Raw genomic sequence first — 26,877 nt, 5'->3', positions numbered from 1 at the left:
CTCGTAGGCATGAATGGCTGCGCGGGGCCACATCTGGTGGGGTAGGATTCGATCCTGCGGCCTTCTGCATCCCAACACGATGCTCTACTCATTGAGGCATCAGGCCCCTATTCATAAGGTACTAAATTATTTTTCTTATTTGTTTTTGCCTATAGGAAGCTTTTGAGTAATTTGGATTTTTTTCATTTTTTATTAAAAAGTAAGTGAAAAGAGCTAAGATCATGTGATCTCATCCTTGTTGCGTGGCATCCTCCTGCCATCTCTCTGTCCTCTCATTCAGTGTCATCTTAAAGGAGTAATTAAAACATTATATGAAAAAATTTAAAGTGACTCCTAAGAAAGCAGAAACTGGATTTAATGAAACTAGAGATAAGACAATAAAGTCTAAATTATTACCGGCCATTTAATTTTAAAAGTGATTAGTCTTTTGGGTAGATTTTCAGCCACATTGTCTACTTATCTTTATCTTAATTGTTGTAAATTGAATAATACTGGGGTTTTGACAGCAAATATCACAGTCCAACAAATACTCCAAAATTAGAAATCACTAGTTTATCTCTATAAGCCTCTTTAATTGTGAAAGCAGAGTATTAGTACTTTACCATGTTATGTAAAGTCCAATGTCAGCTACAGATAATATTAACTGACTAAGAAAAAAAAGTAAATTTAGGTTTGAGGGCACTGCACCATGTCTTTTTGCAAAGAAAGCTGATAAAGTGTCTAATAGCATTTTTTATCCTGAGCATCATGCTTCAACTTTGTGGCTGGCATTGTTTCTTTTAAACATTTCTCAAACAGCATATACCTGGGCAACAACAACAGCTCGAACAATCCTTTATACAGAGAAAGTTGAAAAAATAAGTTGCATTCTTTTAAGTTATAAATATTGTCCACGCACTTCTTCTATCTTCCATGCTAAAACAGTCCGTACATTTACTATAGTGTCATTAGTGTCAACTTTTATTTTCCTTCATGTATATATTATAATATAACCAATGTGGTTGAGGTGATCAGTGAAAGAAAATCTGTGACATAAATTCCCTTCTTCCAAGCACAAAGGCTAGGATCATGTGAAGGGTAAAAGATCATGCAGTGATAAAAGGTTTTCTGGCGGGTAGACCTTGATTTCACACATGCCAATTATCTCTGGAGCTGAGGACCAATTAACTACTGAACCTGTGCCCTCATACACACCTGCACTAATCAATCAATTAACTAATTACATGAATATTTAATAATAGCTTTTAGAAATGCCAATTACCATGGCTAGCTCAAGGGATACTGCATTACAAAGAGACAATTTCCCAACAAAAACATGCTCTTCCCTTAGAGAGAAATGCATTTTTGCTAATTGGAAGAATTTCCTGACATAGACTCAGATAGCTGAACTTACTTCACTACATGCAATTTGGTATCTTCAAAGACTAAAATCTTCTTTGTCTCTTTTGTGGTTTTAGGCTGCCATCAGCACGCAAATGAGCACTTCTAGAGTATTCACTTAGAGGATCATCCGGCATTTGGACAGCTGTCTTTTCACAAGAGGGATTTGTCATCAAGGAATATACCCTTCCTTAAGAAAGAATCTTATTCTTTATCCATTCACACCTAATTTCAACCTGTCTTTCTGAGTACCTAATGAAAGAATATTAATCTTGAATAACTTCCCACTATTCAGAAAACACCGAAACCATTTTATACTACTACAAAATGTCATAAGCTATTTTGGCTGTCAGTTCAGATGCAGACTTATAACCTCTGCCCTGTGAAAGTTTTTTTCTTCTTATGAAGTCTACACAAGTAAATCCCTTTAAATCTCTTTTTTTTTGCTCACACATACACACACATGCACGCACACAGAGAGAGAGAGAGAGAGACAAACAAACACCAAAGGCCACCAGGTATGCCCTTCTGTCACCCAATCTCCCCTAAACAGCACACCTCACTGCTCAGACCTGCTCCCACCAAAGCTGCAATTATATGAGTGCTGCCTAAAATGCCCTGGGCGCTTACACCAGTATTCAATTCTCTCCTTTCTAATTACTACTGCCTCGGGACAGGTGAGGAGTCAGGGCTGATAAGATCTTTTCTTTTTGCACAAACACCTACAGTGGGAGGCCAAGATACACACTCAAATGCACCCAAGGTGATTTTCCTTTCTAATTATAATCTTCAAAAAATGTAGAGAATTTAAAGTTGTGTGTAGAGAGCTTAGTAAAGCTAGCTTGGTTACAGGGGTGACTGAGGTCTTCAAGGTGTGGTTTCTCGATCAGTATCTCTTTCCAAAAGGGTCGTTTGCATTATGAATAATCAGTGAGTAATAAATTCAAACTAAGATCTTATCTTGTTACAAGCGGAAATAAAACTTTTTTTTTTTTTACTAGCGAACAATGGTTATAATCCCAAAGAAAAAAAAACATGGAAAACCTGGATTCTGACATCCTCTTTCCTCTGACTGGCATCTGAAAAAAGTCCCAAAAAGTCCTTTATCATGAAACTATTAAAAATGAGAAACAGGTCTGGCAAACAAAGCACCAAAGATTGATGGCTTGACAAGTGCGTTCCATGAGAGGTTATTTGAACAGTGCTGAAAGATATGCAGAATATCCTAAACGCACCGTTTAGCTCTGCGGGTCATCAGTCAGCCATGGACCCCTTTTCGACAGATTACTACCAAAGGTGACAACAAGCACTTAACAGCACGTAAACATTGTCTACATGATGATCTATCACTATGAGTAGTTTGAGAGTAAAAAGAACCATTTGTAGCAATAATTATCATTTATCACTGGTACTGTCAAAAGGGATCCGGCTTCACTGTCAAGTAGATACAGGTAAGGATCTTAACATCATGTACCAGAGAAAAGAAAAAGAAAACTTTTTCTTTTGCTCTCTCCTGTTATTCAGTAATCTGATCTTCCTGTCCTCAGGCTCCAAAACAGGCTGGTAGAGAGCTGGTGACACCACATTAACCTCTTCTCTCAGTGCTGAAGCAGTTGAAAAACGTAAATGAGAGATACCAGATTTTAATCTTCACTTCACGGACCATGTATTCTGAGCTATGCATAAGCATAGAAAGCTGTGTTTCTCACACACAATGGGGACATGCGTCGCTTATTGACAGGTTGCATTAATGTGCAGGGCAATCACCTAGGATTATTTCTCAACTGCCAACCCTCCCTCCACACACCCACCACCTCCCCACACCTCCTCCCTCTGTGCGTCTTATCTTTTCATATTGTTCTCTGCTTCAATACCTTCGCCGCTGGCACAAGTCTCAACACTGCTACTAAGCCACAGATTAATGATTAGGGCATTACCCTGCTTGTCTCTCTTTTTCTCTCTGGTTACACCTCCCATTCTTCTCCTCCTTTCCCTCACTTATACAAATTCTGTCCCTTCGATCCATGTGCCAAACACTAACTTACTTAACCAAAATGGCACATTCAGACAAAAAAAGAGAGCAAAAGGTTGGGGGACATCAGACTGCTAACAGGTTGCCTGAGACAAAAACTCACCAAAGGCGGCAACTTTTATGAGGATAGCATGGAGGTTAGATGATATCATCTCGGAGAGCAGGGACTCTTGGTCTCGGTGCCACAAATAGGCCAGGGGCTGCAAACCTAGACGCAAACATCTGTGAAGCAGGTATAGTGGAACACGTTAAATCGGAGAGGAAGAGCAGGAGGTTTTAGAAAGGGAACGTGAACAAAGGTGTTAATATTGAATATTTGCCAGCACAAAAACCACTTTAAAGCCAACTTGACTTTGCTTCTCTATTTGCAGAAACACTGAGAGCCTAACAGGCCCTTAACACATGTTCCCACCTGCCACCGGTGCTACAGGCTTTAAGGGGAAGGTAAACATACTTTGCCCAGTGCTTTAGGTAGTCATAATTAGAAAATTACAAATGAGAATGTTCTTACTAAGCAAGAAGAACTAATTGCGATTATCTGATTGGTTAGAAGGGTGAGCCTGGCTCAAAAACATTTTAAAGCCAATATCTGTGCACTACTGGGAGTATTTTTTTAATAAGTCTGGCTCATTAGGAGCCTCGCCAGAGTAATGTAGATTTTCAAGGATATTTCTGGTTATCAAAAAGTAATAACACCTGTTCATTACCTGCCACTTAAACTCACAATAAACACACACTCACAGCAGGTACAGTAACTGGAGCGAAAAGGCAGAATTGACTCTGGTTGGGAAGTGAAAAAGCAACCCTTGCGCTTCCCTTGTTAACACCACACCAAACTGCTCCAGTGGAGCTGCTGAGTGGCTGCAGATCAGACTGTGGTTGTGTTTGACAGTTTCCAGGTGTAGCAAAAGTGTGAAAGTGTTAAGGGTGTTCCTGCAAAAAAGGTGGTAGCCTCTAAGTGAATCTGGCTGGAATAAATAAAGGTGATAGATAGATAGATAGATGGATAGATGGATAGATGGATAGATGGATAGAGAGAGAGAGAGAGAGAGAGAGAGAGAGAGAGAGAGAGAGAGAGAGAGAGAGAGAATGCAGTCCATGTCAGTTTAAAACCAGAGTGAAATGGACCAAAAGACAACTACGCTTATCAGCTTAAATCATTTTCTTGAAACCTGCTCCATAAAAACAGGGCCACACCAGAACATCAAAGAAAGTCTAAATAAAATGGTATAAACAAAGCTCAGTGTGCTTTTTGCGCATGTGTAAATCTGGGTGTTTAAACCAAATTCAGTCTGACACACGAACACACAGTAAGGTAAAGACTCTTTTCCTTTGGTGGACCACAGGGCATGCGTCATTTGGGTTCAAAGGCCTAAATACAGTAATTGTATAGCCATCTCAATTAAAAAGTGTGTTTTGGAGTGTGTGTTTGACTTACACATTTTCCACCCGGACCCTTTGGTAATCAGAGAGAATGGCCCCTACAGACACTGCCTCAACACTCTCCTTTTCCTGTGGGAGGAAAAAAAATGGCAGCAACTCAACCACAAAGATTTCTTGACTTTTGTACACCATACTTTGTAAGGGCAATGCTATGTAACTGTCCCATGGGGAAAATGCTACTTGCTCAACCTACAATTTTAACCCAACGTGTTACCACACAAACACATGTAAGTATACACACACAGAGAGTGAAACAGGCAAAGAAAGCCAATTCCCGATAGATCTTTTGTTTAGTGGACCACAATCCTGTAGAGATGTTTACACTATGGTTGTATCATAGACTTTGGGGTTAAGCCCATATCCCCTGAAGGTTTGTGTATTTGGCTCTGTGAGTGAATGTGTGTGTTTGTGCATACATGCCAGCATGTGACTGGAGGCACCAGCACCGCAAAAGACAGTTCCTGAACCTAATCAACAGTCTAGTGTGAGCAGAAGTTAAATGTGTCTGGCTGCAGCTTGCATCCTTCCCACACCCAGCTGCAAGACAGAACCGCAGTGACAAGCTGAAGTATCAGTGGAGCATTGTGTCTTTGATTGGCATGTATCATTAATATTGCTGTGGGCTAATCTAATTGCTTTTCGTATCATATTCATATTTCAGAAACAGTGAGACAACTATGCACTCAAGAGATAGTGAAATGGGAGCTGGCAGCCTTGAAATGTGTTCAATCTTCTCTCAAAAACACAGGCTTGAGCCGGAGTGACATGCATAAACAAAAACACACATGTGAAGGCAATAGCTTCAATTTCACACATATACATTCACGAGCATACATGCACAACCCCCTCCTCCAACGCCATGTCCCATCCCCCCACAGACACACACCTGCAGATTCATTAGAACATTACATGGGCTGTAATTAGAATGAGAGGCAAGGGTAGGAGCAGTGGAGGGATGCACAAGTCTCCAGTAAATTACCTTGTAGCCATTATCAATTTCCCTGGCTACTGGTCCTTAAGATAACCCTCCACCCCTCCCACTCCCTGTGGTCTCTTCCTGCAATTTTTCTCTGCCTGATAAACATGCTGATTAAAGCGAACAGCGTGTAAACCTTTGATACTTTCCTAAATGAAATCCATGCCCTGCCTGGGGCCTGATGCTGAGCTGCGACGCAATGTTCCTCACACACACACACACACACACACACAAACCCAGACTTTCATGTAGGCGTGCCAGCTAATCAGATAAAGGATGTGCTCCGTGTGTGTTTGTGGCTGTGACCATGTGTTTACGGTGCAGGCAAGAATGTGAGGAATACCAGCAAAGCAAAACACATACGATTAGAAATGAACTTTAACTGACCTGAAGTTAAACACCAATAGATCTTAAGAACTTGGGTTTTGGTGCTTAGCCTAAGTTTTAATATCTCTCCAATGTGTCCAACGCTGGAATATACATTACAGTCAATTCCACTGCCCTGTGACAGTAATTAAGTCAGACTGATAACATTTCAGCCCAGCACAGAGCGAAGGGGGCTGCAGGCAGTGTCATGTAATTCGAGGTAAGCCTCAGGGCCAACACTCTATTCTAATACAATGATAACCTTTTCCCTAAATACACCTGTCACTTCCTAAAGAGGCAAATTAGAAGGTAAAGAGGAGGATAAAGAGAGAAAGAGGACAAGAGATAAGTATGTGAGTGTTGAAGAAATGTGTTTCATCAACACCAGTTTGGTCCCTCTACTTTCTCTTGACCAGACACAGCTTGACAGAATAAGAGAGCATTAAAACAACAGCAACAAATCCCTGTCTTGTGTCTGAATTTTCAACTCAGCCACGACCAATTAAAGGGCTACATTAACACTCAGCACTTATAACACGAGACAAAATTCTCACATGTCCCTTTTTTTCAATGGAATCTGTAGCTACTAGAAATTCTGCCAAACAGCTTTGCAAAATGATTTTTTTGGATGTGGCTATGTTTTTGTCGCCATGTTTTTGTCTGTCTCCACAGGAATAGGTTAGCAGATAACTCCTTTGGATGTGATTTTACAAATTCTACACATAATCTTCCATCATCGATGGGAAATTCACCTTAAATTTTTGCGAAGAACAGGTATTTGTATGTATAAATCTGAATTGATGGATATTATGGGAATTATTCCATGTTTATTCATGATGCAATAAAAATACAAACTTTGATTTTATGGTAGCTGAAAAATTTATTAAAATGGTTTATAGTGTGAATACCTGACAAAGTGACAAGGTAGCTCATGAAGTACCATATAATAATAAATAATAATAAAAATCTTTATGAGAGCTATCCAACTAAACGATGTTTTGACTGCATTAGAGGTTGGATCTGGGTAAGAAGCTAACGTAACACTAAATCAAGGAAAGGGTCATCAAGACTCCTGTGACCCGCAAACCACTTATCTTCCTTCATGACTGTTGGCACAAGATTCAAAGAAAGAGCCTTCCCCCCCGAGTCCTGATTCAATTTTACTTTTCTTTTTTTTTTTTTTTTACATTTAATGACCCTAGTTCATCAAAGGAAGCCTCACCTGATCCAGGACCTGAGGCTTGCATTAACTCATGCCTAGAGCGGGACTAATTCTGGCGCGGAGTTGCGCAACAGTGCAACTCCCTAGCAGCCCAGTCAGAGGCAGACTAAACAAAGGCCTGGCCTGGCTTCCCCTGTCCTCTCCAGCAGGCAGAAAAGCTATTAATAAGGATCTATGGCCCAGAGCAATGGAAGCCCTCAGTCCCCCCAAGCCATGTCCATCAGGGTACTTAGCCCCATGCAGTCATTAACTTCTGTTACTAATTGTCATATTCATTAAACTAATCCTTCCCCCACATCCGGATGTCTCCAGTGGAAATGGATGGAGAGGGCTGAGTTATTAAGATGTCAGCTGTTCGGAAGATTAAGGCCAGCAGACATACTCCACAAAGAAACGATACGGCCATTAAACTCTATATCAAGGTAGTGTGTGTGATATACTTTGTAATTATATATACATTCATCTTAGTAAGGGAGTAAAAGAGTGGTTCAAATGTATTCACAGTCATAGACATGCCTTCAGTCAAAAGAAGTATCTGCCCCAAAGATACATATAGTACATGACAAGAATAAAACTAAAAATTTGGATTGAGAATGTGGCTATTTCATCCGCTCTCATCTTGAAGGTACAAGCCACACATTCGGTCTGGGTAATATTCAACAGTCAAAAATATTAACAGCAACCAAAGCAATTAGAAAGCCATAAAATATTAAAAATCCAATATTCATATTTATATGGAATACATTTGAACCCTCATTAGCTCTCTCTCAATGGTTGTCACAATGAGATCTTAATTATACACCCTCACAATACAAAGCTCCATTTTGCAAAATGGTGGGTTTCCAAAATGCCTGCTTCAGCCTGTTCTGTCAACCAGGCAGCCAGAGCTGGCAGATCTAGACTGTTCAGACACAAGGCCACATATTGTCATTAGAAAATCCTCTTTTTATTGAGTCCAAAGTTGTTGGCTTGAATTTTCTATTATATTACAGCTGCTGTGTAGTACACTTGTGTGTGATGGCAGGGACGTAGTGAAATTAATTAAAGTGATTTGAATGACAGTTTGCTCAAGGGCATTGAGGTACCATCATTTACTTTTCATTGTCATATAGACACTACTTCTAACCCCATGGCATCCTATTCTACCCCCTTCTCTCCAACACGCCTTCTCCTCATCATTCCTCTCTTCCAGGATCCATCAAGTAAGTGACTAGATGCGACACGGTTTTAATGTTCTCTCCATTAGATTAGCTTTGTGCCTGTTGTAATGTAATGGAATTGTTCTCCCTTGTTCCCCTACATGGTGGGTACATGAAAAGGGGGTTGGACCTTGTTGTACCAGCTCAAGGAAATGTGGTACAGCGAAGAGGGCCAGCTAGGGTCAAGCGATTGTGTTTAATATAATGCAGACATAGTTCTGGGGCATGTTGTGCTGTCCTGACAACTCAGACATGCCAAACTGACAGGACACTTGAAGTGAGCTTAGTAGAAGGAGACACTGCTTATTTGTTTTAAATCAGCTTCCTCATTATCATTCTGTACAGACACTTATATTTCAAGGTGACTTCTGGAATTGGTAAAAGAGTGATAATGTTTAAAGAGGTGTGCAGAGGGTCCAGGAAACAGTTTGGATGAATTATAATGTAAAAGGTTTCACCCACTGCTTGCAAGAGCCCATTCTGCTTATATATACTGACGCAAAAACACTATGTACAATGTCTAATCCATCAAAATAAAGCAACAAATGGACACGCAAGCTTAGGAATTGTCTTTGTAAAACAAACATTGGCCAAAACCTTGTTCTAAAAGGCTTTCAGAGACATTCCCTTTGGTAAACTGGTGGGGCTGTCTGTTTGAAGCAGCTGTTGAAAGACGGGCTCTTCCTTTGTGCTTGTGGACGGGCTTGCGAGATGACTCACCATGTGTCAGTCCTCAACCATACAGAGTGGTGGAATAAGAAAAACAAACTGCTCGCAAATCCAGCTGCTCATAAACTTAAATGCACCAACCAGTTCCTGAGATAATGCAGGTCAAGAAGGGGAGAGAGGAAGCAGATTAGGGCAAAGTACTATCCTCCAGTGAGGCTGTGATGCAGGTGTGATCAGCCAGCAGAGGATATGATGTAGGACTCGCCTCATCAGCATGATGAGTGAGCGACACTTGTCAACTGACAGACATGTGACGAGTGCCAAGCAAGATAGGCTATATACTGATTCAGGCCTGGAGAAGAATGACGTAGATCTGCACATTTTATGTACTAAGGTACGACTGCAGCTTTTCATGACTGAGCTTGTACAGAATTTGTTGACGAAGACGAAGAGACATACAAAGACACAGGCACACACTCTTTAGTCTTGGATAGTGATTCATTTACAATGATGGAGCTGTTTTCAGCGATAGACGCTGAGCATAAATATGCCATAGTGCACAGCTGGAAAATGTAGAAATTCATGAGGGTTAAAAAAAGTAGAGAGATTAACATATATATATGGTTACGTAAACACAAGCCCAGTCACTCGTCAGGCAGGGAAGTAGTAGGCTTTGGCCAAACCAAGCACAGAGCCCTAGTTTCTGCAGGCCAAGGACAAGTGGGCTTTCCATATCAACACGCATGGAAAACTAAATGTTGGGAAGCAGCAGGGAGACATAAGGTCATTTATCGCTCTCCTATATTACCATGAATACTTGCAGTTCAAGCAAACAAGTTTATTTATTACTGCCTCCTAAAAATGCAATATTTTAATGGTTGTTTCCACATTAAACAAATTGTTACTCTGTGCCTTCATATTTTTTTTTAGAAGAGACATATTCATGTAACCTCCCAAACACTCAAGGTCTTGCTTCTCAGCAATAAAAGGATAAGGTGTTCCAATAAATAAGCATCAGCAACGGTTTTGTACAGGGAATAGAACAAAGTAATATTCCCAGCTCAGTCATGGCAACATTCCCACTTACCTGAGGTAAGTGGTGTCTGAGCATCTGAGACAGGAAGGTGCTTCCAGAAAACAGAAGGAGAGAATCAAAGGAGTATCATGCAAACTAGCAGTAAACTATGTCAGTTGCTTTTCATGCTCCCTAGAAACCACCTAGTCCATAGCGTGTATGCACCCACATGTACTGACGTCCATGTATGTACATGCAATCATACACTGGCCTACAAACACAAACATACATTCAAATGTAAATGTTTTTCTGATAAGGTCAGTTTCTTGGCATCTTGCATGTAGTGTCCTCCATCTTCCATAGCTTGAACAGACATCATGAACCCCCCACTACCCCAACCTCCCCAGAGAGAGACTACAGGAAAATATAGCAGTTATGCAACTTTAACCTACTATCCAGACTCCGGGCAGTGTTTTTCTACGGCTGGTTATGACTTTAGCTGCGGGAGGTGATGGGGCCTGCCACAAATATTTCTTGAGGGGATTGGTTGGCAAAACAAAACAGAAAAGCCCTTTTAATTTTAGAGTCAATGAATAGCAGAGAGTTCAAAGACTTCTGTCTGAGACAGAGAGCTGAGGCAGACGGTATTTGGTCTGAGTATCTGTTAATAATGATGAGTTTAAAAAATTGTATTACCAGTCCAACCACCTCGATAAATTCAGTTTTTCTTAAAGTGCTAAAGTCTCATGTACACTTTTAGTCTGATGTGTAAAAAATAAACCAAACATGGAGTCAGCATGTGGAAATATGATCTAAAAACAAGAAAAAAGTGAAAAATGAAAAATTAAGGGTGAAAGAAAATAATTTACCTGTGATTATAAGAAATGTCAGTTGTTTATGGCATTTCCAGTAAGTGGATAGTAAAGAAAGAAGAGACAAAACATGCAATGACAAAAAAAAGGAAAACAAATTGGTCAGCCGGGACTACAAAATGATCACATTTCCCTACATTTTTAATATGAACGATAAAACAAAGAGAGAAATTACAGCAATGCACTTTCCATAATGGGTTATTTACATTGGTGCATAATACAGAAGACTATAGTAGCCAATTGCTCAAATGCAAATAACCTCTAGCTGCATTTACAATTTATCCAGAGTCAAGATAAAATAATACCATAAGGACACATGTTCTTCACTGCAACAATGTTCAACCAAGCAGTGGTGGAGGCTCATGCCCTTGGCAAGATAAGGCTATCAACTTCCATCATCGCTAAACAAGATTGAGCAAAGTACATTAAGCAGAAAAATACAAACAAATTACAAAGGCTTGAGGCTAGGCTCTTTATCTAATGTTCGTGGGGAATGTTAGCGTCAGTTGGAGGGAAATGGGCCTGCATCTAATAGATCCTGTCCCACCACTTCCACACGGCCAGCGAACAATACACAGCGCCATTATCTCTGCGCTAATGCTATCCTTCCTCATGTGCAAAACAAGCCTGCAATCTCAACCTTACTGCCGCTGTGTCAACCAACATAAATACAAGCAGTCTCACACCAAAGGAAAAGAATAACAATGGTTATCACATTGAGAGGAAACCCAGATAGACAGCTGTTACAAGCTGCACTGTATACAGGTAAGATACTATAAACTTGTGCTGAAAATGCCAAAAAACAAAAAAACAAACCTTTCTGCAAAGGGATTATCCATTAGTTTTAGACTGCTTGTAAGGTACTTCCAATAACACTATTTTGAGGTCTCTCTGCACCTCAAACACACTAAAACAAGCTTGCATTAGCTTTGTTATTGATCTGATCTCCTAAACCCTCACCGTGACCCCAGAGGCCATAATTTATGTATTAAGCAGCTTTTTAAAGAAATCCATTTTCCTGTTGATCCCCAAATGTATGTCTAACGCGGCACCATGCCGGTAATCAGAGAAGGGCTGCTTGTTTGATTTTGACCACCACCCCCTTGCTTCATAGTTCAAAACCATCCTCAGCGACTTGTCTCGCAACACCTCAGCTCCCTAATCAATACCACAGAACTCCTGGTTCAACTGGAGATTCCTCTGCCTGCCTGCCTGCCTGCCTGCCTGCCAGCCAGCCAGCAAGCCTATCCTCCTCCTCCACACCGCTCCTTTCTTTCTCCTCTCCCTCAGTTCCTCTTCCTCTTTTTCACACAGCAGGATATATCTCCATCAGGGTACTTGCAGCAACGCAGTGCCAGGCTTCTGAAGAGTCTGGATGAAAGTGTGACAACGATACAATGGAGACAAAGATGCTAGTAGAAAGCAGGAGAAAAAAGAATGAGAAAAAAATTTTTGGACTTGTGGACAGAGTGCCTCTGCGATCTCAGAGGGCCCCACTCATGTCTGCAGATGTCGATAATGGAACGACTGTAGAGACTGAGGATGAGGGGGGAGTGTGTGTGCAATAAAGGTCAGGAGAAACAGGGAACAGGGAAAGAATGTGTACATTTAAGAAGGATTATCTCACTAAAAACAAGGTGTTTAAACAAACATCAAGACAAGGAAATGTTTCATCTACAAAGGCCAAAGGTCTCAGTGTGCTTCTTTTCCAACTCCATAAGAAAAAGATGGATGAAATGGAAGGAAAAAGTTTGGTACCAACTGACCCATAATATCATCTATCCAAAAAATAAAAGGACTTTAAAAACAGTGTTTCTGAAAAGTCGAATGCATTACCGGATAGGTAATTAGATTTGAAAGTAACATTTCCATCGTTCTCAAAGCTGGGTCTCAGTATGACAGAGATGTCACACTGCTGATAATTAGAGCTGGCAGAAAGAAACGTGTGCATAGATATCATCTATTGTTCCTCATCACTCTAATGAGTTTAAATGTCTTTGTCTTTATTCATCAGCTCAAAAGGTTGCAGAAATGCCGTGAAAGAGTCACTATATTTTTATGTAGTATCTACTATATTACTACATCAAGTGACTGAAACTGTGGTTGAATCTTACCAAAACTCACAGCCATTCAAGTAATATAAGCTGTTCTATTACTGCAAACCATTTTGAAAATAGAATAGAAGCCTTGTAAAAAGCAAATTAACAACTAATAAGTATCTAGCTGTGTGCAACACCCATTAGTTCAAGGTTGGGTTTGGCAGAGAAAAAGATACGACTGAAACAGCAAGACTACTTTTTCCAACCGGAGAGTGTTGAAAGAAGGAAAACTAGGGCAAAAAGACAGAGGCAGAGGTGTGTAAGGGGAACAGAGATAGACCTATCATCATGTAACACAGGCCCAATTTGACCTGACCTTGAACACGTGAGGTTCCACACGCACACACACACAAGCAGGGTCACGGGGCATAAAGAGCCACTGTGTCGGGTCACAGAGCACAGAGAGAAGGATAAAGGACTTGAGGGATGTGATATGACTAATATGAGGGGTTTTGCAGGCCTTTGGGGGGACTGGCATTACAGCCAGGGGTGACTGACACTGCTGATCTGTATCACACATCAGAGTAGATCACAGCAGAGGAGAGCAGTAAGTATGGACTTTAAACTACAGTACGTGGAGATCTGGAGCACATATTTGTCAAAATACAGTATATTTATCTAGTATACCAAGTATGATGCTACACATCAAGATTTTTATACATATAGAGACTTCTGTTTTCTTACTTTCTATTTTGCGCTGAAGACCAGTAAAGGACAAAATGATGTCATCTATATGAAAATATACCCTTACAGTCAGAAATGTCCAAAAGTAAAAAATGCCCCCTCTCCCTACTGCTGACAAAACTGTTATTTCTCCCCCTCAAAGAGCAGGTTCAAAGATCAGCAGCTAGCTGGATGGGACGCTGTGGCTTGCATGTCTATCAGGTTACACACTTCAAAGACACACTGCCATATACAGCCAGGGATGAGAGCAAAAGGGGCCAAGGATAGGGGCACATTTTCATTCTGCTATTATCACTACTGCCAGGGGACGGACAGATCATTTTTTCTATAATAATTGGGCTTTTTTTTGTATTAACAATGGATCTGAAGAATATGATCTCTTCCTTTGAATCTTTTGAATGGCTCCAAACATTCTCAGAGAGGTCAAAGTGTAGAGTAACTTTGATTTGTCAGCTGCTGGGAATGATCCATAGATGGCACTGTTGGCTCATGCTACAAGTCTGTTCCCAGCATCGCAAAAGGAGGAGGAGGAGGGAAATATATCCACTTAAAACTCATCAACTCTGGATCTGAGAAAAAAAAACTCTTTCATCTATGCTCAAGTGTCATTTGCGAAATATAATCTTGTAACTTCTAATTAATTCAAACTGCTAGAAAGAATCTTTCAAAATATCCCACCTTCCAAACAGAACACATTTTTTCATGCTAAAACTGTTCTTTTCCAGTAAGGGTGACTTAACGGCTCATTATCAAAAGAACTGTTTTTCCTCTCTCTTCTTCCCCACTCATTCATTTTCTTCACTAATCAACAACTCGATAAGCTTTATGGTGAAAAATACATTTTTAGAAATTTAAAACAGTAAACAAGCCATCTGTGTTGAACATAACTGAATATGACGATAATCTGGCTTTTTAAGAGAAAATTTAAGATCTGTTGACAAGATTTTGAGTTTCTACATACAAGGAATTCATTGATTTCCATGATCACTCCCCTTGACAGGGTGAAAAAAAATGGTGCAAGTAAACCTATCCATTAGTAAAAATGCTAAAACAAAAAACTGAAAATAAAATTAAATACAGAGAGCACTAACTTGAAATTTGAGATAAGAAAGAGAGTGAGAGAGGAAGCCTGTTGTTTATGATGCAGGTCTGCTGATGACTGTGAGAAGGGTAAACAGGGAGACGACTGGTGGTCTGCTGGCCCATGAAGGCCCCACGGGAGTCCAACTGCCCTGATCTGTGGCCTGTCTGACAGGTGAGGTCAGACCAGAGAAGCCTTGAAAAGGGAAATGAGCAGCTCTTTGCAATTAAAGTCCCGACCACAGGCAGAGATGGTATATTGCATCACATACCAGCCAGTTTGACTGTGAATACTTAGAGCCCAAACTTCATAAGTTGCACAACGTGTGAATGTGCTCTCTCACAAGAAAAAACACAAACATGACCGGTCTCATGTAGCCGCGTGTGAAAAGCTGGCGATTTATACAGAAGACGACAAGAAAGTCAGACAGAGGGCACAAAATGCCCAGAGGCAGGATGACTGGCCGTTGCCACTCATGCAGTGTGCGGACATGCAGGCGCCCTGGAGCAGCACAGCTCCAGATGAACATGTCTCCACAAAACCTACAGGAAGAACCATGCATTCCCACCCCCCACTTGTTTCATTTGCACCACACCAAGCCACATCCAATCTCTACAACAAACTCCAATCCACAATACAATAAGTAGCTCTTAAATTTTGATGCTGCAAGCTAAAACGAAAGGTTGTGTGGGGGTGCAGAAGTGGAAAAATGTTGCACCAGATCAATTCCACACCCTGTACATGCTGACAGCAGGGAGAGCTGTTGCTGCTGTTTAGGTTTATGTCCAGGTAGCTTTTTCATGGCTGCAGGCGGTCAGGTAGGCAGGTAGTGCCTGCGGTGTGATAAACACACATGCAGGTGTCTCAAACCTGTCAGTCAGCCACCCTGTACCACAGTGGATGACCAAGGTCTCGTACATAAATTGGAATCAAATGAATATTTTCCTGTGTTCTGGCAAAAGTGGTGTTTGATGAAATATTAATTTGGTGATTAATTTTTGCATCTGATCTTCTGCTGAGTGAGATAAAAAAGAAGAGGATTTTTCCTCTGAAGTTAGCTGTCAAGGGTCAACTCACTCCAACGTCACACATAAAACTTTGATAAACTGAAACAATAAGCACATTATATATTTTTTTCCAAAGTAAGATAAAAAGAAAACTTACTTCACTTTGACAGTGAAATGAAGACATACTAAATAAGACAGACTAAAAGCACTAAATGGCTTTTTAATCTCGTGCAGCTTGGTTGCATTTTACAGTAGGTGCTAAGGACTATTAGTGTACAGCAGGCCAGACAAAGCTCGACAAGCAAAGCCTCTTTGAGACATTGCTGATGGGCTACTAAGTGACTCTGAATCCATAGAGAATGACTTGTAAAACATCTCAACAGTGTGACAATGTCATGAACCTTACCCAAGATGGAAGTTTAGTAGTGCTCCGAGAGCTTGTTCACTAAAAATTAGGCAAGCATATGTCAGCAGTGACAGAGCATCAAAATGACTACTTTTCTCATTTCTGCTCAATGAAGCAATGCAATAATGAGTTAAAATAATTGCAGTTTCATAAAATTGTAAATAAAATACTTTTACATTGTGTGAAAATAATATTCACATTTTATAATTTTGATACTTAAAGTGATTGGGCATCAAAATGATGACAAGTCAATTAAATGTTTCTCTTAATGTTTCTAATGAACAGATTGGGGAAACCAAACTAGTTGTACTTGTAGTTGTTCTACTCTTAGTTATATTAGACAGCAGCCTGACCTGGTCGAAGCAGATTGAAAATTCTGTTACAGTCATGGGAAGAGGTCTGGGATTGCTGAAAAGATGTGCTATATATTTACATTTAGAAATACATTTTTCTAATTGTTTAAACAATAATTCTTCCTCATCTGGGTTACTGTTGGCTAGCGAGGTCAATTTCATAAGTAAAGATTTTATTAAAAAATAAATAAATAAATAACTCCAGGACAGAGTTACATGACCCACTCTCTATGGACAGAGTAATGAATATTGAATGGGTTGCCATTGTATATTACATATTCAACAAGTACAATTACTTTTTAAAAAATGGTTTAAAGAATAATGTATTGGCAGAATACAAAATCGTGTTGATTTTGCTAATGATACTTACTTTGATACTAATTAACTTTTGGTATAGCATAATCCGTGATTAGGCCTTGATTACTTTAATGTGCTGTATGCAGTTTTAGTTGTACAATCATTTTTGAGCAGCATTAAACTGCTTGTATAGACAATTTTAGGTCACACTAAGATATGATGATGTTTGTTGTTGTTTTTGATGTTAATATTAATGACCCTTTGTTGATTTTTGTAATGCAAGTTTCATACTGTGATGTATGTTTACTTGTCAGGACCCAAGGAAGAGTAGCAGCTACTTAGGCAGTGGCTGAAGGTCTTCCAAATAAATAAATAAGTAAATTGTGTAAAAAAAAAAAATAAAAATTATGTAACTTCCTTTTCCTTGCCAGCAGCACATTGCTCACTACATGTAAGTAGCATTAGGATAGTGGAAAATGCGGTATCAAAAGTAAGTCAAATTGTAAGAAGTCAAATTGTTTTTCTAAGCAAAAAGGGTCTTTCTTAGTCTCCGGTAGACAAAAAGTGACAACACCATCAGAAGAGGAATATTTGCTGTGTTCAATGAGAGATTGAAAAGCAACATCGCATATTCAAAAACTGCCAAAATTAACACAAGACTCTAATCAGCAAAAGTATAATTTGACCCTATGTGCTTTAGAGACAGCTACTCATTGTCTGAGATTACCACTAGAAAGTCTTTAACACTTCTTTCGCTGTTTTTTGATGGTTTCTTGTTGAAACAATTTTTTGGTATGACACACATATTAGAGAGAAATTGCCCTACTTACTGTACAGTACCTTCACAAAACAAAACAACAGAAATCCAGGTAAACAAATAGTATGTACAAATGTATGTATGTATGTATGTATGTATGTATATATAAATTTTATTTATTTTTTTTAACAGTAAAGCACTTACTATAAATAGGCGTTTGACCTCTTGGACAGAGGACCTGTCCAAAGACAGTGACAGTGTTTCCTCTGCTGCCTAACACAATACTAGGAAAATAAAAGAGCAAAGAAAAGGAATACCTTCACAAGGTGCAGAAGCTCATACAAGTCCTCCACCTCATCTCCTTCTCTCTCACGGTAGTTTCTGCTGGTGTCCAAGCTGGAGCCTTCAATGGTCCGTCTGTACAGGGGCAGATCCATGGCTTCAGCATACAGCTCTATGGCCTGGTGGCCCACCGTCTGGTACATGTAACTGTCCAACTCATCTGTGGGATAGATGAAAAGATGTTTAAAGACGACACGCCACTCCAATAAAAGAGATGAGTTTATTAAAATCCACAGGATGTGATGTCAATATTGTGTGATATAATACATGGTATACAAACATCAAACTATATCAACATATGTTACGAGGACACTAAAATGACTATACAGGAATGATAAAACCTAAAAAGTACTGTCTTGGAAAGATCTCTCAAACTATTTTTATATTAAGTAATGCATGGTTACTCTTAAAAAAAAGAAAAAAAAAACTTCAAAATCTTCATCTGTTTCACAATTTATCATATTAGCAGTGACTGTGCAAGGTCAGTGATCAAATCCCCTAACAGGCAGCATTGTCCCTTCATCATTACCACCAATGAGACACCTTGAGTAAGATCCTTAAACCCCAATTACTTTAGATGTGCTGCTCAGCACGAACAGATAACATTGAGGTTGTGCTGGGCAGTTTCCAGGTGTGAAGTTGTTGCCATATCTGTGTTGCCACAACAGCCAATAGATCACATTGAGATTGTGCTGGGCGGTTTCCAGGTATGAAGATAATGGTGTATGTGTTTTTCCCGTAACAGGAAGCACTGCTTAAATTAACTTAAGTTTAAAGGTTACGTACTTATACAAATATTTACAAGTGTTTACACAAGTATAATCTAATGCATGACTGTTCAGGTATTTATTGCATACTTTGAGTGTAACATCTTTGTAACATGTTTGTGAATCTAACATGCTACACTTATACATAAAATGTGTAAATATCTGCACTACTTCATGTACTCTCTTGGTCTTGGTTCCTTGGTCTGCAGAAGTGTAGCTTGCTGCCCAATATAGACTCGCCAGGCTTCGAAAGGCACAACACAACCCCAGCAGTGTTTCCTACTCACCTGTGTGAGAAGGACGCAGATTAGCCAGAGCCACTATCTGGTGCCCAGCAGCAACACACTGCATCATGTTGTAGCAGCTGTCTTTGCCCCCACTGGAACACAGTATGAGAAATAAACACACATTTGTGTTTTGAGTTATTAATATGCAGACCTACATAACGTTAATCAGGACTGTCCAGTTAGACATCTGGGAATGTGGTACAGCAGCACTAATACTAAGGGATGCAGAAAATGTAGTTAGTTCAGTGGCTGGGGATGAGCTGTCTTTTGAGCCTGTGCCTTAGGTTAGCGCAGTAATTTGCTTATAAAAGCGGCTATTGAACTGTTTTGTTTTTTTTTGGTCGATAACTTTGAATTTCTCTAAGTGTCACTGTATACCTAACTGTGGTATTAAATAAAGTCACATGCGAGATACAACATCTTATATCTCACAGAAACACATTAAGCGTTTGTCCACAGCAAGCACCTCACTAACAGAACGTTGATACACACAGCAAAAAGCATGGTTACCTTATCAACGCAACTACTTTCATGTTGTTATTTTTTCCCCGTAAAGAATCAAACAGAACCAAATGTCTCAGCTATAACGGTACACAACTGTGCCAACTGTACTTAGAAACCGGTACGTATACATGTGAGTATCGGCTTCCGGGTTGCTGAAGGACCCTTTTTATATTAGGATGCCCTATAATATGCCTGAAAGAAAATATGTTCCTGGTATTTTTCAAAATCAAGTTTTGCTCAAAAGCCATGCCTATAATTCAGTAAAATGCTGAAAAGGTTAGCAATATGTTGCAAAGTTAACAATATTATAATGAAACGTGAAAGTAATCATGGTTTTGACACACTCTACAGCATAGGTGTAGTGTTAAAAATAGATTAGAAATAGATTCAAAACAGGTTATGTTTGAAAACAGTTCATTTAAGAAAGTAAATACATGTATAAAGCAATAACAAAAATAAAATAACAGAATTTTATAATTATAGATACATTTCTCTCCTTCTTTAACATTACAGCACAAACCAACAAGTGTGCATGCAGGTCTAGGCTATAATTTTATTCAACAACACATAACGTTAATAATAAGACTGCACCTGTAAAACCTATATGGAAAACCTATATAGGTCATATATATAGGTTTTAACACAACACATTTTTAAGGATTTGTTGTGTTAAAAAATTTTTATATTTAAGTTTTTCATATTATATCTAAAAATGGTCCATTTTATACTTCAAACATGAACATTGTTTTCAACTTCCTTAAACCAAGTTTTAAGCAAACTTAGTTTACATATTGTGCAACATACAATAAAACTCTAATGCTGACATTGACACACATCCTTTGCCCCTTGCATCTGAAGAGAGGACCACAAGTCCATGCACTGATATTCACACACAGGTTGTGTTTTTCCTCAGAGGGAGCCCTATTTTGCTCAGAGGAAAGCCTTTGATGCTCTTTTTGCTCTCTGTTGTTGTGCCAGAGCGGAATAATTGCACTGCCTTTGTGTGCTTCCCTCACCTTCTACCCCTAAGCAGGCCAAAGGCAACTGATTTTATTTGTGTGAACAAAATTGAGAGAGATGTTTCTTCGTCCCACTGCTTTTAACTAGTTTCCCTTTTTTTGTTTTGTATTTGTTTTTGTTTTTGCTTTATTCATCCTGAATACATGGTAAATGTACAACCTGCAGATAAGCATAGTTTGTGTTGTGGTACACTCAGTGCAGACAGAGAGGTTGTTTTGTAATGGCTGAATATGTTTTTGATTTAGTGGTGTAATGTATAATTGACTTAAGAATATAATTCATTTTATTCCTATGATGATGTGACCAAACACAATTTGTAATAATTTCAGTTTTGTAAATGTTTTGTTATCGTTTGGTGGTTTTCTTTGTTACTAATTTACAGTATTACAGGTTTAGTTGATACAGAACATTATTATTATATTATTTTTCAATGTGACAATATTGTGTGATGAGTTACATTAAATTTGAGTTGAACTAATATTCATCCTCATTTCCTGGCAGGCGAAGCAAACTACAATACATATTAAAGCAACCACAAATAAATTTGTAAAATTAATATGTCATAATGTATTGAAAAAAGGATGAGTGATATAGTTTTTCAAATGTTCTGCTGACATGTTGGTTTGAGAAATGGTGTTGTCTTGGTGAGAGCAGGACACTTCCCCCTGGGTTTGGTTGTTCTTCAGTTTTGTAAACTGATTAATATTTCACCTGTTTTCCAATTTTGTGGGTAATAATTTTAATACAGCTTCACTGCCTATAGTAATTTCCATTAAAGCCCAGGGCCATAGGATACAAATAATGCAAATTTGGTCACTTATCAGTTTTAATTTATGTAGTTTATTACCCAGACAAATAAAGAGGTGTGTTGTTGCGGTTTTATTTGTGGCAGCATTTTGCTGACATAAAAAAGCGTTTTATGTCCGTATTGTTGGTGCGATGGGGATAAAAAGTGTTGATGGATAGCCCAACTGAGACACAGCCAATAGACGTGAATATGAGACACATAAATATGAAAGCAAGGCAGCAGGAATCAAATGACACCCTTGGCCTTTTCTTAAAGGAGCATGTGCATATGACAGGTGATTTACACACACACACAAACTAATTTTTGTTGCACAAGGACACAAAAACTTTAGATGTAATGAGAAACTAAGGCCTCAAATCACAGGACGACAAATTGAGTGTCAGAACAGGCCAGCCAAGGTTGCACACTGAATGGCCAGAATACAAACACACATACACACTTCTGAGACATGACAAAGCAAGTACATATTCAGGGAATCATGTACAGTTCTTTCTGAATAGGAGTAAAGGGTATTTGTAAATCATTTTTGTATATAGCATAAAAGTTAAAATGTAACTTTTTGTAGTTGATTATACATGCAACAATGAGGCAGGCACAGTTTAACTTGTTGACAATATATAACAACAATGCCGTCAAAGCAGCACCAAAATGTGCAATTTAACTGCACCACTTTAACTTTTTTGTTACATGAGTATGGTATCTGGGCATTTTACAACAGCAAATTGTGTTGATTTAATTGCAATAGACACAGGCGACCTGACAAGATTGAAATCTTCAGATAAAAAAGCCCCTTTAAATGTATTGTAGTGTCTAAAAATGTTACACCTTTTAGAATGGAATGCTTAATGTAAAATGAACATTTGGAGGTGCTTGAATAGTTGGTTGCTCTATTTCTGCATAAATATTAAAGCAAATATTAATGAGCTAAAATGTGATTGGATTTTTATTCAAGTAGTATTCAAGGCCATTTAAACAAATAATAACAAAAACTGCACATTAGTTGTTTTGTTTTAATTTTAAAGATCTAAAATATTTGTGTTTGGCAAAATGTTAATAAGAATGTTCTGCAGATGGATGAGACCAAATGAGAGCTTTTTGGCCTAAAGAAGAAACATTATTTTTGGCTACGACCAAACACTGCATTCCAGAATAAGAACCTCATCCCATCCGTGAAACAAGGTGTTAGCAGTACCATGATTTGGGCCTGCTTTACTGCCTTTGGACCATAAGAGCTTGTCATCGCTGAAGGAGGTAGGAGTTCTAAGATAGATAAGAAAACTCTACAGTAAAATGTCAAGGTTTCCATTCATGAATGTGACGAGGATCATTCAGCAAGATAACAGCCCTAATCAAACAAGTCACTGTACCTTGGAAATGTTAAAGCAGAAGAAACTAAAGTTTTAGGAATGACAGTGGTCCCTTTACTTTAAATACTGTCAAAGGACCTTAAGCAGGCAATTTACGGAAGGAAGCTGTTCTATAAGGAGTACCAGGTTCAAATCCATCCAAGGGAAATGTTAAAAATGTTATTCTGCAAACGGGGTCACTTTTGCGATATCCAAATATTTAAGATTAAGTATGCTGAGATTAAGTTTTACACAATAAATAAAAGGAAAGTGTATTGTTTTTGGATTATTTGGTTCATTGGGTTCCCTTCATATAATTTTAGCATATGGATGAAAATGTGATCACAGTTTAGATCATATTGCATTAATGGTTAACATTCTAAAGACTTCACAAACCTTTAAAAGTATCAAACTGTAATATTTTAGCACTAATATAAGGTTTGATTATCTGAGAAACTGAGAATAATTGACATAAAAGTCAAGAAAATGCCAGCTGAAAGTGTTGGTACAGTACAGCAACTCCAATTTTATCTCATTTGACTAAACATTACTAACTGTTGCCAAAAAGAAATCTGCAGAAACTCAAGCCAATATACAATTCTCATTCTGACTTTATGCAGGACACAAATTGGATTTGAGTTTTACTGCAATTTGGATTTAAGTTTCAACCAAGCCACAAACATTAAGCACAGGACACAGATGATTCAGTGCCAAATTAAGCCAGTTGCCTGGAACATCTGTTTTTTCCTGGACCTTACTGTGTGAATCAAAGTGTGTTCAAATGTGAGAGGTTTAAGTAAAAATGCGAACATCTTTCACTATTGTACGAGGAGCAAAACAGAAAACTGATGCTAATCATAGATGAAGTTCAGTGTGGGCTGATGACAGCCAAATGTTATCTTACATTAAAATAGTGATAAATTTGCACTCAAGTAAGCAACGGTTGAAAGCAGTTTTGTGTATTCTTAAATCTGCTCCACTCTGGTGTTGCCTCCATCAGGGGCTCATTTTCCAAAGAACTATCAACATAATGATACCTCTTTAGGGCCTAACCGCATCCAAATCAGTTAGTAAACAACCCAAACGGGGATCTGTGCACATTTTTACAGACAATTAACTGTTATCACGAGGGGCCCAAATGGATTAGTAGGCTCATTAATGTCTGAGGCTAATCGGTCCTTGATTGGAAATGTGAAATAAAGTTGTGGTTTGATCCAAATTGTGTTTGATCACACATTGGGGTTAACAATAACCCCAATGTGCAAACAGTAATTGAGATTTTTTCTTTAAATCACCCAGTGGAAATTATGGTTTTACTCTGGTTCCATTTGGCTTCTAGAACACATAGCATTAAAATGGATGAAAATGTTTTGTCTCATAAGCTGCTTCTCTTTTGTTAAAGCCCTGTGATCCCTTTCCTGATAACTATTATTTAGAATGCAAAATATTAAGTGTCTCTGCTTAGAAAAATGCCCTTCATGGCCATTTCAAGGTGGAGGTAATGTAATGTTACTTCCAGCCTGATTTGGTTTTAATTTGGCACCAACTCAATTAAGGACATACAATGTCTCAGATCTGTAACATACTGTCTGATGATATTTAGATATTGAAAATACATCAAAATTTCCAAAACTGATCATCTTACATCAATTAGACTTTAAAGTGTTGGCAATATTTTTGTTTTGTGTAATAAATTGGGTTTTGCAATCACATAGTGTTTGAAGAAACTTTTATATATTATTATTATTATTTAACAGGACTCATACATACAGTTCTAATACTGTAACTTTGTGAAGCTGTATGTAGGGCACAGGTGTTCTTTGAGCTAAATTAATACTATGACAATCCTAACATGGTTAATTAGGGAGTATAATGGGGTAGCTAGACCGGGTCCTCCACTAATCGCGGTGTTGGTGCAGTAGTTCAATGCTCAGCTCCTCCTGTCAACATATCAAAGATGTCCTTGAACAGGAAATTGAAATGCCTGAATTGAGTAATGCATGGCAGCACTAGTGTACATATAATTGTAATTCCTGTAATGCGTCCCTATGAAATCCATAAATTGTGGTTGATCTGGCATGGTTTGCACACTCAAGAGCAGTACATCACAAAATCTTTACAATAACAATTCGTTTGCACTGTATTGTGTATCTATCGTACGACACACAGTGAGTGTGCTGTTAAAACCTCTACATTTTTATTCACTTATGTCTGAAGACACAAATAACATACTCAGGGCACAAAGAGGGCTTTTGCATGAATCAGAGTTTTCACAATGAATTAAAAACCAATCTCTGAAGAAGAAAGGAACTTTCCAACATATAAGTCAGCCAACCATCCCTGAGTACAAATGTAATTTCCTGAATATTTTTCCTTGATTCCACATTGAGTTGCTCAGCTTAGAAGACCCCAGATTCAAATTATGGCTTCAGTGGTTGAGTCTTGTGAAGCTCCAGCCAAGAGGATGTGGTCCATTAAAGTACACCACCATTCTGCTAATGATGAAGCAGCCAAAGCAAACTGCCTGCACTGCTATCACCTGACTCTGTTGCCAAACGTCATGGTGGGTACAGGATCTTTAGTTTTATAGTTTACAGAGACACTCTCTTCTTGGAAGTTCGATTAACTGGACATTTAGCTTAAATCCAAATCCTGTAATAAAATACTATTTTTAGGCAAGTAATCATTGCATATGCATATAGTTTTTTATCAAAAATATTGTAACCAATAAATTAACAAGTACCGTATATATAATATACATGTTACAATGACTTCAAAATAAAGCAAATCTTAGAGGTAATGATTACTTACTGTGCCAACAGTTACGGTAAATAAATGTTGTAACTGACTAACTCTTACAATAGCCAGAGCTAGTGAAATATTTTTTAATCTGTAAATTGTATGGTGGGATGCTGTAATTAGTTTGTCTGCTCTGATATATAATCCTCAGACAGTTTCCCTCTCAACCGACAAACACAATCCTAATCTAGGAAATAGCCTGCAATCAGAATATTGGAGTTGACATCAGAGGAAGCCACAGACGTGATTCCCACACACCCCTCCCATAGCTTCAAAGGTCTTCCTGGGCCTGTTATGGGTTTCCCTCGTGATGAAGTGTGACACTCTGCAAACAGAAAAGCCCCAGCCCTCTCGTGGGTCCGCTTTGCTTTTCTTGGATCCCTCCACTCTGACCAACGCCAAGTCAACTTGGCGGTTGTCAAAACGGGCCCCATATCTCTGAACACTGTTTGTGTGGGGTGCAGTGTACAGCCTGTGTATATATGTGTGGTTATTTGTTGAGAGTGTGTAGATAGCTTGTCACAGTCACAGGGCCCTGTCTGCGTGTGTGTGTGTGTTTGTTTCCACCTTGAAATGATGTAATGTGTACCCATAATCAAAACCACCACCTGGTTGTCTGCTGGAGATGCTCCACATATAGTGTCTGAAGACGAATGGTTATTTTATCCTTATGATTTTTTTTTGTACCACAGACAAAGTAGTACAGTTGTGCAGTTCACTTTTTCAGTTTTTACCCCATAATGCCACCAGCTCCTGGTTTTGATTCCAGTCTTGTATCCTTTGTTTGCAACATTAATTAAGACTTTCTTCTTTCCTTCTATTTTCTATCCATCTTTAGTTGGCCCCCCCATTTTCTTTCATCTATCCACCTACCCTCCTTAGCAGCTTTTTTTTCTTGCAGTAAGACGTCACCTGCACTGAATAGCTGGCCACAGCTAAGCCAGACCAGCAAACTCACTGCCAGAACACAGCGAGCTCGGGTCTGCCATTTGTCTTGTGGTTTTGAGTTGGGGATATTTGTCTAACGTGCTGTCCAATGTCAACAGTGGCTCTAAATACCCTCGCTGCTGCACGAAGTGGGCTTCCTTAGGGAGGATAAGGATTAATGTTGGGTTGGAGATGAAATAGAGGGAGAGGAGAAGGAGG

General features: G+C 38.9%; 1 protein-coding gene across 7 annotated transcripts in view; it reads right to left on the bottom strand.

Moving 5' to 3' along the window:
• dph6 (diphthamine biosynthesis 6) overlaps positions 1-19,900 on the bottom strand; it is a 55,857-nt gene extending 35,957 nt beyond the window's left edge. For 6 of the 7 annotated variants that reach the window (XR_010911068.1, XM_067479999.1, XM_067480002.1 and 3 more), the window contains exons 1-5: positions 19,765-19,900; positions 19,255-19,346; positions 18,176-18,360; positions 4,851-4,924; positions 3,516-3,634 (exon numbers count right to left, since the gene is read on the bottom strand). Coding sequence is in view for 6 of the 7 variants with exons in the window: in XM_067479999.1 (XP_067336100.1) it covers positions 3,516-3,634; positions 4,851-4,924; positions 18,176-18,360; positions 19,255-19,346; positions 19,765-19,787 (493 nt within the window). In the remaining variant the exon portion in view is untranslated. The remainder of the gene's footprint in view (positions 1-3,515; positions 3,635-4,850; positions 4,925-18,175; positions 18,361-19,254; positions 19,347-19,764) is intronic. The other variant, XM_067480001.1, reaches the window with a different exon arrangement.
• Positions 19,901-26,877: the final 6,977 nt, after the last annotated feature.

Source organism: Channa argus, chromosome 16 (assembly GCF_033026475.1).
Source record: "Channa argus isolate prfri chromosome 16, Channa argus male v1.0, whole genome shotgun sequence".
Lineage (NCBI taxonomy): Eukaryota > Metazoa > Chordata > Actinopteri > Anabantiformes > Channidae > Channa > Channa argus.
Note: the sequence above shows the minus strand (reverse complement) of the source record. Positions and strands in the feature narration are given on the sequence as shown.